The 16,135-nt window shown below is 31.9% G+C and overlaps 1 protein-coding gene across 4 annotated transcripts in view; it reads left to right on the forward strand.

Moving 5' to 3' along the window:
- Positions 1–16,135, forward strand: part of LOC132919750 (myosin-G heavy chain) — a 70,054-nt gene that overhangs the window by 27,653 nt on the left and 26,266 nt on the right. Inside the window, exon 1 of one of the 4 annotated variants that reach the window (XM_060981565.1) lies at positions 12,552–12,943. The exons of the other annotated variants lie outside the window; for them this stretch is intronic. Within the exon in view, the coding sequence (XP_060837548.1) occupies positions 12,853–12,943 (91 nt within the window). The 5' untranslated portion in view covers positions 12,552–12,852. Of the gene's footprint in view, positions 1–12,551; positions 12,944–16,135 lie in introns of those variants that run through there. 4 annotated transcript variants of the gene reach the window in all.

Raw genomic sequence — 16,135 nt, forward strand, 5'->3', positions numbered from 1 at the left:
ATACCTAAAATATATATCAAACCTTTCTTGTGTAAACGTATTTACAACGCGCAAAGTACGAAACGAGTAGGATTTAATATATATAATATTAGATCGGTCGAGTATAGGTAGCATGTTATTAAATGTTATACTTTACAGTTAATCATACACGTAATGAATAGTTTGTAGTAGTATTTTTACTTATTATTATTATTATTATAATTTAGCCAGTAGAAAAAAATTAAGATGCTAGGTATGTTAGGTACCTATAGCTAATGCGCATAACACACATACGACGGAGGCGTTGAATGTTGATATATCACAATTATATTACGGTCGTGCTCAAGATAAAAACTGAAAAGTATATAATATAATAACATAAGCAAAACTCTGATTTATGGCATTTTATCATTTACGCAAAAAATTATCCTTATATTTAAATTTATTTTTTGGAAGGAAAAAACACAGATTACAGAATGATCAACAAAAAAAAATTTAAGTTTGTAGAATTGTGTAAGTTTACCCTCTCGATTTGAAAAAAAATTGTAATAAAAAACTCGATATCAGTTGTGGAAATATTTAAATATAATTTTCTAATTATTATATGTAATACAGATAAAAATAGTAAAGTAAGCTATTTAAATTTGTTTTATGCATGAAAGTGCATGTACTATTGTACTAGGTAGGTACATAATACATTGCATATATAATTTTATAAAAAAATTTTAAATGTCTTTAAATACCTAAAAAAAATAGTCAAAATGTTTTAAATTATATTATGCATAGAAAACGATCTACTTATAAACATTTGGTGTACATTTTAAGATTATACGTACAATTTTGTTTAAAACTAGTCTTGCGTAAAACGTAAAAATTCCCGTTTTTCTTTGTAAAAACGGTCATTCAGCGATTCATTATTTCTATTACCATTGATTATAGAATATTCTATAATCAATGCTATTACCTATTACTTCTTGAGTTAATCATGATATATATATATATATTGCAATTAGTTATTTATTTTACTATTGATTGGTTGAACTAATTTTTACCGAAAACTATCCATTTCTTAAATTGATAATGTTTATATTTTATACCCATAAAGGCTTTATGATAAAGACTTTTAGACATATGGGCGTTGTATATGTTTAATATGTTAATAATTTTTTTTTCGTGTTGGAATCGTGGCCAGGGAGGGAAATATGGGTTCCCGTTGTTTCCAGGGGGGTCACAGCATCGTTTATTAATCAACAAAAACAATAATATTAGTCATACATTTGTACATATTATAGACTTATATTTTATACACTCAACTAAGACAGATTATTTGGGATGTAAGACTAATTCTAATCGTACAGCGTATTGAGACCTGTAGTATATGTACTAAGTCTCGGCCGGACGAATACACAGTAGGAATAATATAAGTGATGGACCAAAGAAACCGAAAATATATTGGTATAGGGAATCCTTCGGTTCCTATATGAATAGTAGTATAACTATTATTATGTTACGATATTATATGATTTAGATAATCAATCACAAATACGTAAAAACATGATGTCGTCATCTAATCCGCCAGTAACACATTTATGTACAATCCATAGTAAAATAGTAATATTAACATATTATAATATGGCGTCGGTTTACTACAACACGATGACTTTTTATTTTGACGACGGCGGAGATGGAGGTACTCGCGCGGCCGGAAAATAGTAGATATAGTGTAGGTACCTATACACATCCTGTACACTCACGTACTCAATAATATTATTCATAGTATTAAAATACGTAAACAGCGGGTGGTTTTTTTTTTTATTTATCGTTGTCCGTTTTGTAAAACGTGATACGTGAACCGCGGGCACGCACGACGATAATATTATGTTCTGAAACAATAATATTATACGTATTATCACAGCGGTCGATGATGTCGGAAAAATTAAATTACCACCTGTACGCGTCATTATAATATTATGTGACGGTATGATAGTCATATGTTATTGCACGGTGTGTGACGAGTTAATATTAAGAATATTAAGTTTGTCCGTTAAAATCGTATAAGAATTCATTATCTATATGTATATATATTCACTGCGTTTGCATATTCCTATTTATCCTTTAATAAAACGTCAATGCGTGTTTATTTGAATTATGCTTTTTGAATTGTTTAGTTTCCTTAAAATCATATTTTGTAATAACCATTTTTATTTTTAAGTTCGTATTTATACCATCCTTTTTTACTGTTTCAGTAGAAGATTGTTTTGAAAATGTTGATGCATCTTTAGATTAAAATTTTGACGAGTAGTTTCCGATTTATTTAACTTTATATGTACTAATGATTATAGGACTATAGACACATTCATTTATAATGGTTTTGCATAAAATAGTTGTGATTTCAAGTTTAGTACTTAAATTATACTATGATTTTTTTTTAAAATGTTATTAAAGCAATAAAGCTATTACATTAATATCAAATCTCCAGATAGTCCGTAATATAATTTAACATATTTTATCACGAACTCATATTAGTTAAATAACTAACTAAGAAACAGCTGGTTTGAATTTAGATTTATAGTAACATTTGAAAATTGGAATATTAATTTAAAATCAAAACATTTATTAATTCGACAAATGTATCTAGATTAAAAAAAATTATCTGCTCAGATAGGTAAAAAAAATTATTGTTCTCATTTGAAAATAAAGTTTTTACCCCTATCGGATATTCCTTAAGTGTTATAAAAAATTTAAGTATCTAAAGATGTAGTCTTTAAATGCATACTCTAAAATTACAAAAACCAGAACTTAAATTAATGCGTTACTAAAGTAAAAAATGGGGTGAGCAGGATTGGACCTAGCGAGTCTCCCTGTATAGTAGTGGGCGGTGGTCGGGTGTATTGCGTGCAGCTATTAATATATTATTATGTCATGTAATATTTATATCATGTGTCTGAGGTCTATACTTTATGCCACACGAAGTGATATCATTGACCACTGCTGACCAACTATAATACGTTATTAACGAATTTTCATTCATATGCATTTGCACCTGCAGTATATGCTATTTTATTATACATTATACGTATTATTATATATAATGGTACCTACACATAATAAGCAATTCACGCAATTACGATTTCGAGACACAGGTGCAAAAATATGGTAGACGCCCTTGCTCTGCAGTATAGGCGTCGTAGGCGTATCTTAAAAATTAGCCCCTCACTCCGAATATTTGGTCTAATCATTAATATTGTGGATGATTTATGGGTATTCGCGGACTTTTGACACCCACGAGGTATTTGACACCTAACAGTTTTATTAATATCGGACATTCCACATCCAATATTTTTAGAACATAGACAATACGTACACTGAAGATGTCGTGTGACGATTACAGCTTTTGGTATTTCATCGCTAATCGCCATCATATCATCAGTATTAGTTGCTGTTAATTTAATAGTTTTGATATTTATGTAAGATATTCTGAATTAAGTCGAAATAATATTAAAAATTAATTACAGACATTATATCAATAAATTGTAAAATTCAAAAATAAAGAAAGATTAAAAAATACGCGACACCCCGTTTTAGACAAAACATTCTGTTTTTGTTGTAAATACCTGTAATTTAGATCGTATGTTATGCAGAATGCAGATAACTGTAAATATGGCATCATTTTCCGAATATTTCATTACTTTTTTAACGTTCTCTTGACTTTTAGATATATAAGGTGTAATCACTGTTAAAATAGTCTTACAGCAGTTTAAAAATATCGACATTATAATTAAGATTACGATTATTTTTTTTATATAAGCATTTAAAGTTGTCCATCGAGTTGTTAATTAAATGTGTGTTGATTTTACTATTGTGTAGGATAGTCATAGTTAACACGTTTAATATGAAATGGTACCGCAATAGTACTAATAACTGCCGATTACTTAGATCGGGCTAAACATTTTTTTTAAAGAGATGAGTTAAAGAAGAGTTAAATAATTGTCTGAAGAAAAATTCGTTTGAAATTATCGTCGGAACTATGTATATATAATTTTCGAACCACATCTTGTCGGGACGTCGGCTGTGGACCACCACACAAACCGCGCTTAATATTAGACACCGCGCCATTTAATACGCACTCGCGGACGACACGGACTGGCCGACTGACGACGGAAATATCGCGGTTTACGGTAACCCGCTCGCGAGTTAACCACGTGAACATCGTGGACCGCAGTCGAGACGATTGTCGTGCATATAATCTACGGTATATCCGCAAACGAGCAATCGCAATATTTTCCGTTGGTCAGCGGTCGGTTAATCAATCAATGTGAAAAAAACGCGGTTGTCATCGATCTTATCCTCCGCGTCTTCTCAGTCGTATCGTTTGCGTCACCGTCTGGTGCATAAGGTGCGATTGTGCATTTGTACATCATAGGAGATTCATGAATATATATTGTGCATGGTTGTGAGACAAAACACATCACTGGCGTTGTTCGAAGATTTTGCAAATTTGACAAGGATTTACGTTCCTTCAAAATAAATCATCCCTAAATCTATTAAATTATTCGCGTAATCGTTAGATAATTGATTTTCTTGTTATAGAAATTTATAGAGATAATGGACTAAGAAATTAAATAATAAACGCGTAATTAAAGTATTTAAGTGAAGTGGTGATGAGAAGTGTTTAACACTGCATTTGGCAATATGGAAACGATCTGTATATAATATCATATTATTATTGTATGAATTAAGTGTGACGTATTATGCGGAAGCACGGAATTTGATTTTTGATCGACACGGTATTTAATTAAAATTAACCCCCTCCCCCAAATCGGCCGACTCGACATCAGCAATATGTATTAATATGTGCACGGGGTTGTGTAATCTGTATCAGTAGATCGCCGGAGACAGCTCTTCGCGCCGCGCGTGTCACATGAGTTGCGTTTTATTTACACTAACATAATATTATTATACATACGACTGCACACACATTATAATATAATGTACACAAGTACACCTGGTATATTATATATTATGCACATGCGTGTTCGAAATACGCGGATAATGATATTAATTATACATCACGCCAGGCACGTACCTATAATGCATAAGTATAATGATAATGATTAATAACACCATATTATAATAACGACGACGCGAACGAATACATAAAAAAAAAAAATTATTGTTTTGAACAACCCGACGCGTAACGACTCGCAGCGGTTTTCTTATATATGGGGGTATATTATAATATATACTGCGCTCGCGTTAGTGAGAAATAATTATCCTCGTGAAAGCATATCATAATATTATTATCATAATGTGTGCATTCTGCAGGAACGGAACGAAATTATTCCGTTTTTCGTTTATTAACCCTTAACTACACGCGCTGGTGTATTTTGTACACCAATATTTTTGTTTATCTTGTTCTATTTTAGTTTTTATTTGTTTTCAGTTATTCTCCTAATCTAACCTTTTCTTATCTAATATGTAATAGTTATTAATCCATTTCAGTCGTCATTTGATGTTTGTAGCCGCACAAACAAGCTCCGTATAAAATATTTTTGTATCGGTGAACGAAATACACCGCGCGAGTAAGATATTTTTGCTTTTATCAATTATAATATAGTAATAACAAAAATTTTTTTTATTCATTTTTTTTTTTATAATTAAATGTTAAACAATATTAAGTAGTATTTTGTTCTTTTATTAGTAAATAAAGTCAAATATATATGCAATACGACATTGATTTCTGCGTAAAACAAATTGGTGTATAAAATACACCGCGCGTGCAATTATTGAAAAAAAAATGGCGCGTGTAGCTAAGGGTTAAACCGATGGCCGAGACGCATCCATCAATTTTATTATTATTATAATTACCTATACGTGGCGTACAGATAGGCGAGTGCGCGCAAAAAATGTTATTTATGTGGCAATAAAACGTACATAATATTATATACCCGTCTTCGGGAAATCAATTTCGTACCCGACTCGTACACATTATATTATTTTATTCGCCGCGTGTACCGCACCTACGCATATTTTCTACGAGTTATATTTATTATTAATTTCGTCCGATCGGAAGCCGTCACGGTCCGTACGGAGACTCGAGCGGTACAACGATTTCCTCGATTGGCGTGCTCAAACGACGAACGCATCGCGTATAACGATTATGACGTTATATAACAGTCATCGTCTGTTTATACTCGAATTCGACTTACGCCGTTGGTGGTCGACGGTCGTGAAAATTCGTAGTACAATATTATGCGTATTAGTATACTCGTCACTTCTCGGCCCAAACGGTCTGATACGGTTTACCTGCGGGACGTGAGGACAAAAAGGCCACGAAAGTCGTCGTCGTACACGAACCCGTCGGTCTGCAGAGACCGCGCGCGAGAGAAACAAAACGCGGCGATTGCCTCGAAAGTCGCGGCAGCAAACCGTTAAGTCGTCCCAGTAGGCCGCCACTCGCGCGCGTCCATCGTACATTATATATTATTATACACAGTGGTGTGTGTGTGTAGTGGCACGTCGATAATTCTCTCGGCGGAGGCTCTCCTGCACAGCCTCCGATGCAGTAAAAACAGTCGTATTATATATTATTATATTATATATACGGCTACTCGTACCTATATATACACACACACACACACACACACACGACGTACCTACCCATACACATAATGTATATCCGATATTCGTGTATGCCTATTATACGAGTATAAACATTCCCCGCGTATACACACACAGGCGCATTATATACATGTATATAATATTAAGGAAAGGCCGGTGGGGAGGAGATAAGGTGTTTCTCTCCATTCGGTTCTACCGTCACGGAGGCGGCGGCGGCCCGTGGTAGAGGTGAAAGAGAGTTCGAAGAAATACCCAAGGCGCAGGTATTATGTTATGTTCTCTTTCTCATTATTATTTTTATTCTTTTTTTTTTTTTTTATGTTTTATTTCTTGTTTGTTCAAAACCTGTTTTCGTACCCGGCTCTATAGGAGTCTGTGCGCCGCCGCCGTCCCCACCGTCCTCCCAACGCTGCTGCCCCCTCTGCAACATCACAGGACCGATTCTTACATCCACTCGCCGTATACACACACACACACACACACATATATATTTATATCATCGTGTGTACAGGTATATACGATGTGTACCTATATAGTATATACCTATGTATACGAGTCGGGTGATCTGGTATACGTATGTGTGGCCCTGGACAGGTGTATATAATGGCAGATACGAAAAACATCGATGTCGTCTATAGTTACTGCCGCTGCCGTCTTCTCGCAGCACAACATCGATGTTTTCCGTCTGCGTTTAGGTATATTATATTATAGGTAGGTATATTGTTATTACACCACCGAACGTTCGTTTTCTTTTTTCGCGGTGGGAAGCTGATATTCCTTTTTTTTATGTATACACAAACACGTATAATAAGTCCGTTAATGCGCATTCCGAAAAGGTCGACAAATGCGGTCTCTTCCATCACGGCAGACTTATTGGTACGTGCGTTGCGACCATGACGAAAAAACGAGAAACGATCGAACGAGGGGAAAAAAATCGGATCTTATGGTGCCGGCAGTCGAAGAGCGCCAAGACGATGGAAAAAAATTGGCACGGACAATCGAATCGGTCACAAAATTATTGCGCGCCAAATGTTCTCCGCGTGTCTGCAGTGCGCTTAACAATATATATTATATCATATCATTATACCCGTGACAATTATTATTATTATTATTAGTTATTACTATATAATATAATAATACGTTAGTACGAATACCGTAAAATGTATTATATCTACTGAACTCTGTAGGCTTTATAACTCAATTTTTTTATCGTGTGATCGCGGTGTTCGAATAAAATAAAATACTTAATGTAATATATTATAATAGAAATGTCCGTTCGATAGTGTGTATACATAAGGTATTTCGGGTTTGGTACGGGTTAAAATACGCACTTGGAAGTGGATATTAGGTATCCGATTATATTATGATTATAGAAAACATTTAAAATATATATAGGCGTAATAATATGTATTTCATTTCGTCGAATAACTCACACACAATAAATAGGCATACACCATAAAACAACATATATTTCAATAGCGTTGTTTGAATTAACATTTAAATCGTTTTTTTAGTGTTCAAAATCGTTGTCGATTACTTTTTTATTTATGCCGTAATGCACCCCGTGTACATACACACACATATATATTATGGTATATATACACGCTCTTTTCATTCATAAACGTGGTTTATTTTATCTTAATATTTTTTTTTTAATACGATTACTTATCTGTTTTACTTTAATAAATAAACAAAATTTATTTTTCAACATTCTTAACATTATATTCAATTAAAAAAAAAATGTAGAAGGTATAGAAGTGTAGATTTCAATACAATATTATATACAATATTCATTCAATTGTATTCGTTGTCGACTTATAACGTGCAGAACACATACAATAACATAATATATATTATATATAATATAATAATAGAGGACGTAATATTATTCAACACATTTTGTATATATTTATATAATATTATGTAGGAATATATTATTATGTATAATAAGTATATAATATAGTAATAATTCTTTTATGTCGCACAGTCTGATTCTATCTACCGATGGACGACGGACGGAAAATGACAAAAAAATTTATGAGAAAAATTATTATTATATAATATAAATAATAAATTTAGATAAATGCATTTGAGCTTTCGCTATTTGTTGCACGGGGGTTTCTTGTTTAAATAAGTCCACTGACATAAATATGCGTTTGTCGACTCATATTATACGTATCCATTTACAACGTATTATAATATAATATAATATATAGGTTTACTCTGTGTGTATAATAAATATATACGCTTTACCAAGCAACAGTGTATAATGTCGAAATAATACGTTATAACATAACATTTTAAAGATACTTACACACACACATATGAAATATATATACATATATACATATATATATGTATATATATGTGTGTGTGTGTGTGTGTGTGCAATACGCATGAAAATAAAATAATTGGATAAATCTAATTTAAAAACCCGCCCTCATATAAATGGGTATATTGAGAAAAAAAATTGTATTTATACTTTGCATGTATATACTCGTAGACGCTACGAGACACATAGTTATAATATATAATATTATGATTTACGAATATAAATTTTATTATAAGTGTTACCTATAACATTTATACTTTGATTGTGAACCACGAATTATCATAGGAAATAAAAAGTGTTTTAAAAGTGTTCTTAAATTTTTGTATATAAGAAACAAACATAAAATAGTAAACTTATTGCTCTAAAACATTTTTAAAAAAAAATTTTAATTCCTTGTATTTTCTAAGATATTGTCTAGTCTTGTCATTACACACACACGACACGCATATATACATATTTATAAATATTTATATAATATTTCATATAAATTAAAAACTATGTAATATATGTACTAATATCATATTATCATTTATATGCATATAATAATAGGTACACACTATTTTTTTGTTTGTACAATTTTGTCGTACCATATAAATATCGTATTGATGTTCGCTAGATAATTGATAAGAGATATATTAACATCATGTAACCGTGGTGGACGATTAAACTTCAAACTTGCGAAGCCTATACTTCCTAAAGTTCGTCTGTAACCTGTAAGTACCTATCGTCTGTTTTTTTACACTTGGTATATATTTTAAATACTTGAGTACACGATGGTATAAGTTCTTGTTTTGATACATTTAAACTAGGAACATAGGTAAATTATATAAGATTCGCATAAAATTATTTACAAATATTAGTTATATACGGTGAAAGAGTTTAGAATTGCATACATTATCTTTCAAAATTCAAATCATAATATTTCGCGATTGGACACGAATAATATTTAAAAGCATATATTTTATAACTCTTATACGTGTAATATGTAACGATTGTCTTTTATTAGATTTACATTACTCTATATATAATTCTAGTTATTATAAGTTCAACATTCTAGTTTTTTCATTTTTAAGAATCAAAAATATCGTCATACACCAGAAAAACATTAGATATCAATACACCCTATTTCAAATGTAACCAAGAAATTGGTAATCCTAATTAAATTTGGACGGTGGAATACTTCCTCTCTAAAAAAACAAGACCAAAATTGTTGGCTAATTCCAAGTGACAAAAAATTTTGTTGGAAATCTGACAAAATGACGTCTTAATTGATAATCACCCCGACTGCGCTCTAAAAACACTTCATTATTTTTCATTATTAATATCAAATATGTAACATAACGTCATCCAAAATAACGTTAAGGACTTACGTTACAGTATTTTCCTAAAACACTCTTCTTTTATAAATATATTCATTTTTCACTTTTATCCTTGTGTGTGTGTGCGTATGGTTTTGTATTTTTTATGAATTAATAGACAATATATAATACGATTTTAGATTCTGAGTGTATTAAATTTAAATCGATTGATGTTTTGCTACGTCAATAAAGATATATATAAATAATATATTTTAATTAAAACAAAGAAATAATCATAATATTATGAGTTAAGACGTTTAAATAGTATTAGAATTAATACAAATTTATCTTTAATTTTAAAAGTCTTTGTGTAATAATTTGCTTTGACATGTAAACGTATTATAGTGTGCATCTACATAGGTTCGGATAAAAAAAAAATTTAGTTGAAATACTCTAAAAATTATATTTAAGTAATTTATTCAACAAATAACTGTTCAAGTAAAAGAATATATTATTACCTACTTATACGAGAATTTATTATTATTCTCTATCTTTACTTATACATATATTCAAATTAAAATAAACATTTAATAACGTGTTCGATTATCCATAAATCCCGTTGATTCTTTACGTTCTTCCGTATCACAATTTTTTGAATGCCGAAAATTTACAAAATTTAGTATATACTTGAAATACGTATTGTTTAGCCTTATTAAGTGTTTTATAAATAAATTGTCGCAGTTAAAATGATATAGATTTTTTTTTTTATTTTAAGTCGAAATATACAATCTATATCAGCTGACATAATAAGTATATATGATAACAAGAATTATATAGATCATAATTAATTATCTAAGTTATAAGTATGTACAATATTCATAAATTATTCTAGTTGACATTGTTGATTATTAATTTGATACAGTTTGACATTCTTTAGTAAACTTTTGGCGTATTTAGGTTTTCATATCCATTATTTGTATATTAAATACATATTTTGTATAACCATCATTCTGCCAATCGATCGTCGATAAATGTTTTGCTTTATACGGACACGGGACAACATTACATTAATTATTGTTGATTTTATAAAAAAAAAATTTTGTCCTACATATCTTTGTATTATCCTATGTATATACGAGGGTATCTGTGTATTATTTTCATTAAATTAATTAAATGTGTTACTTACTAGTTTTATATTTTCTCTGACATACTGAATTCAATTAGACAATTAACTATATAACATAGTACTATAGCATTAAGTATTGGTTATAAATCATAGACTCGTGGATTACATTAAAAAAATATGGAAGTTGGCAAGTGGCATGCTCGAGGAGTGTTTTCTTCCTTATTGGTTTTCACATAGGTATATACTCTTATATTTTAATAATACCGTTTAAAATAAATTAACATTAAGTAGTAAAAGTAGTTATATGCAGTATATTAACACATTTATTTCAATATTAAAACAATTTACGGTTATTATCATGATTTAATGGAGGTGTATGATATTATATAGGTAACCAATAATCGCATTGCACATATTATATATTATAATTTATAATGCGTATAATAAATATCATTGTAATTTAATATGATAACTTCAAACACTATTGTTTTCACATACAGTTTTTGTTGTAGTAAAATAAACGTACAACTCTGATTAGTTTTCATGATAATATAATTATCTCTAAATATGTGTTTATAGACATATTATGTCGTCGTAAACCGAATCGCGTGAAAGCTGTTATCTGTAAATGGGAATTTTTCGTTAAAAAAAATTACATAAAATCGCTTGTTATAATGTAACGTCCATACAATGAATATTGTACGTTTTTCGTATTTGTGTTTCGTTTACGCGTTCGTTATAATACATTAGCCTATACTGTCGCGACGGTCAACGGTCGCATTGGTATCCGAAACGGCGGCGGTATATGGTAAGCCGTTAAGTGCTTTAACACAACACTGTGCAGTATATTACTATGCGCACTTGCTATACCTACAATGTGATTTCCGGAAAACAAAAATAAACGAAAAGAAACAAACCGAGAAAGTCGGTACGAATGACCTTGATTTTGATTAACCCCCGCGGCCGAGTAGCAGTAAAAATATAGCGAGCAACGCGGACCACAGATATAATAACGAGACGACTCGGGATGGAAACGCGACGAGCTGGTACCTTATATACCTGCCTACCTATTGCCTATATAGTTGCACGTCCTGCCGCCTACCTTTTAGACACGCCATGTATCGATAGTTAGCGCCGCCGCCGGTGCTCGATAGTTGAAGAATCCTCCCGCGGTCGTCGGTCCGCCGCCGCCCCGAGCTCTCTCGCTGCCGCTGCAGTCCGTGTCCGTCCGCCGCGTTGTGCGATCGTGTCCGTCCGGCGTGCCAGTTCGTAATTTTTTTTTTTGCGTAATTTTTTGTGTAATTGTGTGCAAGTATTCTTGCGATGAAGTCGGTGACTTCTCGTCAAGCTGAAAAGCAAACCTAACCTACGTAATTCGGACAAGTGACTTGTGGCACGAACCGCGATGACTTGGCGACGAACGAAGACGGCTGCAGTTCCTTAGAGAAACACACGCACCTACCTATACATTTACCACCGTGTCGGATTCGGGTGTGATGGCCAGCGTGGGCCATTCTAAGGTGTTCATACTCGACAAATACTTCACGGAGCTACAAAAGTTCTGGGAGACGGAAATCAAGTTGCAAGGTAACGATAATGTCGTGATACGGTCGCATTGATCATGATATTATTGTTGTTATACTATGATTATTGTTGCAGTCATTGCCGCGAGTCTCCGCGCAATCTGATATAGTGTATTGTGTCGTTTAGATCATCAATCATATTATATTATATGCTAATATTATTCTTCTCGGCCGTGTAATGTATCTCGAAACGTATGTCTCGTACCCTAATACCTACGATTCGTGTCATCCACTCGTTATTGTCGAATAAATTAAATTAGCGTGTAAGTGGTTAGATGATTATTTTTATGTACACATGTTCCCATAAAAAATTGTAATGAAAACACATGTAAAAAAAAACCGTTATCCTTGAAAAAGAGACGAAATTATTAAAAACTACAACTACAGTATCATCATTTTCCCTGGCGGCGCGACAGGTGCCTTAATTTGTATTTAAAAAACGAAAAGGGCACGTCATTGAAAATGATGTCTTAAATTATGTACGTTTGTCCCAACAATAAGGAATAAAGAGCGTGGTCTGACGTGTTCCAAGATAATAAACGCTACAGAACAAAACATCAATCAACGGAAACGATACAAAAACGGAGTTAGTTTTCAAACGATCACACATTTTCAACAAAACATACTTATAATTAACGAACGCACCTTCTAATAGTGGAAAATGATTTATTTTAGGCATATTAAAATAAAATATTTTGACAAAATAAGAAACTAAACCAAAATTAGATAAATGGTACATCATAAATGAGTTCTTTAAATATTAAATATTACTACTTTTATTGAATTCTATTTGATAGTATAATAATATTTACCATCTACCCATATAAAAATAATATTGTCCATTTTATAATCCATTTTTGCAAAGATAGTAGATTTAATCATATTTGATATTTTTTCAGTTTATACATAAGATCATGTGGTATTCGCATTCCATACTTTTTTTTAATAATAATATAATATATTAAATTAACAAAATTTAAAAAAAGTAAAACATTTGAAATCTTTTTGTGCATTTAGTTCTGAACAATTAAAACAAAATTAAGAATTTATCTACTCGCATTAATTTATATTTTATATTGCGTTTGTCCATTTAGGAACTCCCTAAAGTTCTACGTCAAATAAGAACGTGGCGATTTCCCGAAACAAAATATACGAGTTCTGAAAAAAAAAAACGATTTTATCAATGGCATTATTTTATGGTTTATATTATATACATGTTTGTATTTTGTAAGTAATATGTATATGTATATCATGCTACAATATTGTGTACTCCGTCGGTCCAGACGGCGGTTTCGTTCAAGGACAGGACCTTTACGAAGTCCGGTTTGGAGGGCACATATTATACGGGTCTTCTCCGGTCTATACGGTTTGCATCGTTGTCGTCTGCCGGATCTACACATTTGATATTTTGATTTTTTTTTTTCAACTCGATAAAATAAACGTTAAATTCGTGCTGATTTGCTAAGTGAACGTCGGTTTTCCTCTTCATTATAATATTATTATTATTATGCGCAATGTTGAATAACTTCGAAGACTGACCGTATTTAGGCTACAAGTGCACGTATTACAATATTACATACATTTATATATATATAATATATTATTATATTGAGCCGAACCGCTCGTATAAATCACTCGATAAGGGCCTGAAGTGGCGGGTACACCGGTCGTCCGTCGGCTCCTTTGACTCGCGACGTCCCGTAACGCAGCACGAAACCCGACTTGCATGTGCGTGTGTGTTTGTATGCATGTTGTGTGTGGATCGATTATTAGTTTTTTTGTGTATATGTCCCACAGTTCTCAAGGTCCTACCCCGAACGATGGCTGACCATATAATATTATTTCATATTTATTTTTTTTCCTTCTCATCCGTCCTCGTATTTGATGCACGCCCACAACAATAGGACCCCAAAAATCCGACCGTATTTTTATATACTATGACACCAAAGGTTCTTAAATACTAGTTTTATGACCGAAACTCTGACGTATATTATTACAGTTTCATTTCGTTTGTCAGAACATCTTAATTCTCTAGTGTGACTGTGCGAGTGTGTTAATGTATATGTCTACCGCACTGAGTGGTGGTGTCGTTTCTGTTTTGATACAATAATATTATTCAGGCAATAATTATTGCTTTCGGTACAAATGTTAATCACACACGTTTATTTCGTCCTTCTGCAGTAAGGGGCAATAATACATATAATATGCACAAGGTAAAAAAAATTATCATTTGTATTTAAATATACCTATCATAAGGGTTGATATGAAATGATCACCGTATATGTATTATTATTTTTTGGAATACAAGTAAAAAATGTAGTTTATAAAACTTAGGGTTAGGACCATTAATTTTTAATTAGGTAAATGTTATTTTACTGTATGCTATACATTTTCACAACCTCTACTACTAATTAAAAGTAACAAAATGTGGGAAACATCTTTGTTCGTTTTTGAAATTAATTTTCATTACAATTATAGGGTATACACTGAAAAAATCGTACATTCAAGTAAGGACTACTTACAATGTTCATAATAACATAAAAAATAATAATGCTAAAAATGTATCATACCATTGGTTTATTGTCGGTCTCGTTTTGCCACTTGTTCCGCCATTGTTAAAGAAGGGAAGGACTGAAGTTTATTTAAATATTTTCAACAATACTACGTAATAATTAATTTTAATATTTCCGGTTTGCGGCATTTTTGGGTCTTCCATTAACTATTACTTTTACTTCCGACATCTGGAATCGGTAGTTACTCATAAACACTTGATCCTCATCGGTTGTAAATTGTATTATAGTTTTTCTAATATGGACGCGCGACGTGTTAGAATTTCATATCTTGACGTCATTACGACAACGCGCGTTCGAAATGTAGATACAATTGTAATATTTAGAACACAACATTATTTATGCGGCGTCACAGCTGCCAGGGCGAGAATAATAATGTATTAATATGGTATAACGTCGGATACGCGTGCAACCTACCTATAAATATTATAGGTAGGTGCCCACTTTTTTATACGACTTGTTAACGTTCAGGTAATACTTCCATTAATCTGAAACCCGATAACTCGTTGTTATTTTTTAAAATCATTACCGGCGCTAGTGTTTTTTCTCATATTATAGGCATTTATATAGAGTGATTATATAAACAGGATCCTCAGTAAACACTCGATATCTCAAAAATTACCCAT

This window comes from Rhopalosiphum padi, chromosome 2 (genome assembly GCF_020882245.1).
Source record: "Rhopalosiphum padi isolate XX-2018 chromosome 2, ASM2088224v1, whole genome shotgun sequence".
In the NCBI taxonomy this organism is placed as follows: Eukaryota; Metazoa; Arthropoda; class Insecta; order Hemiptera; family Aphididae; genus Rhopalosiphum; species Rhopalosiphum padi.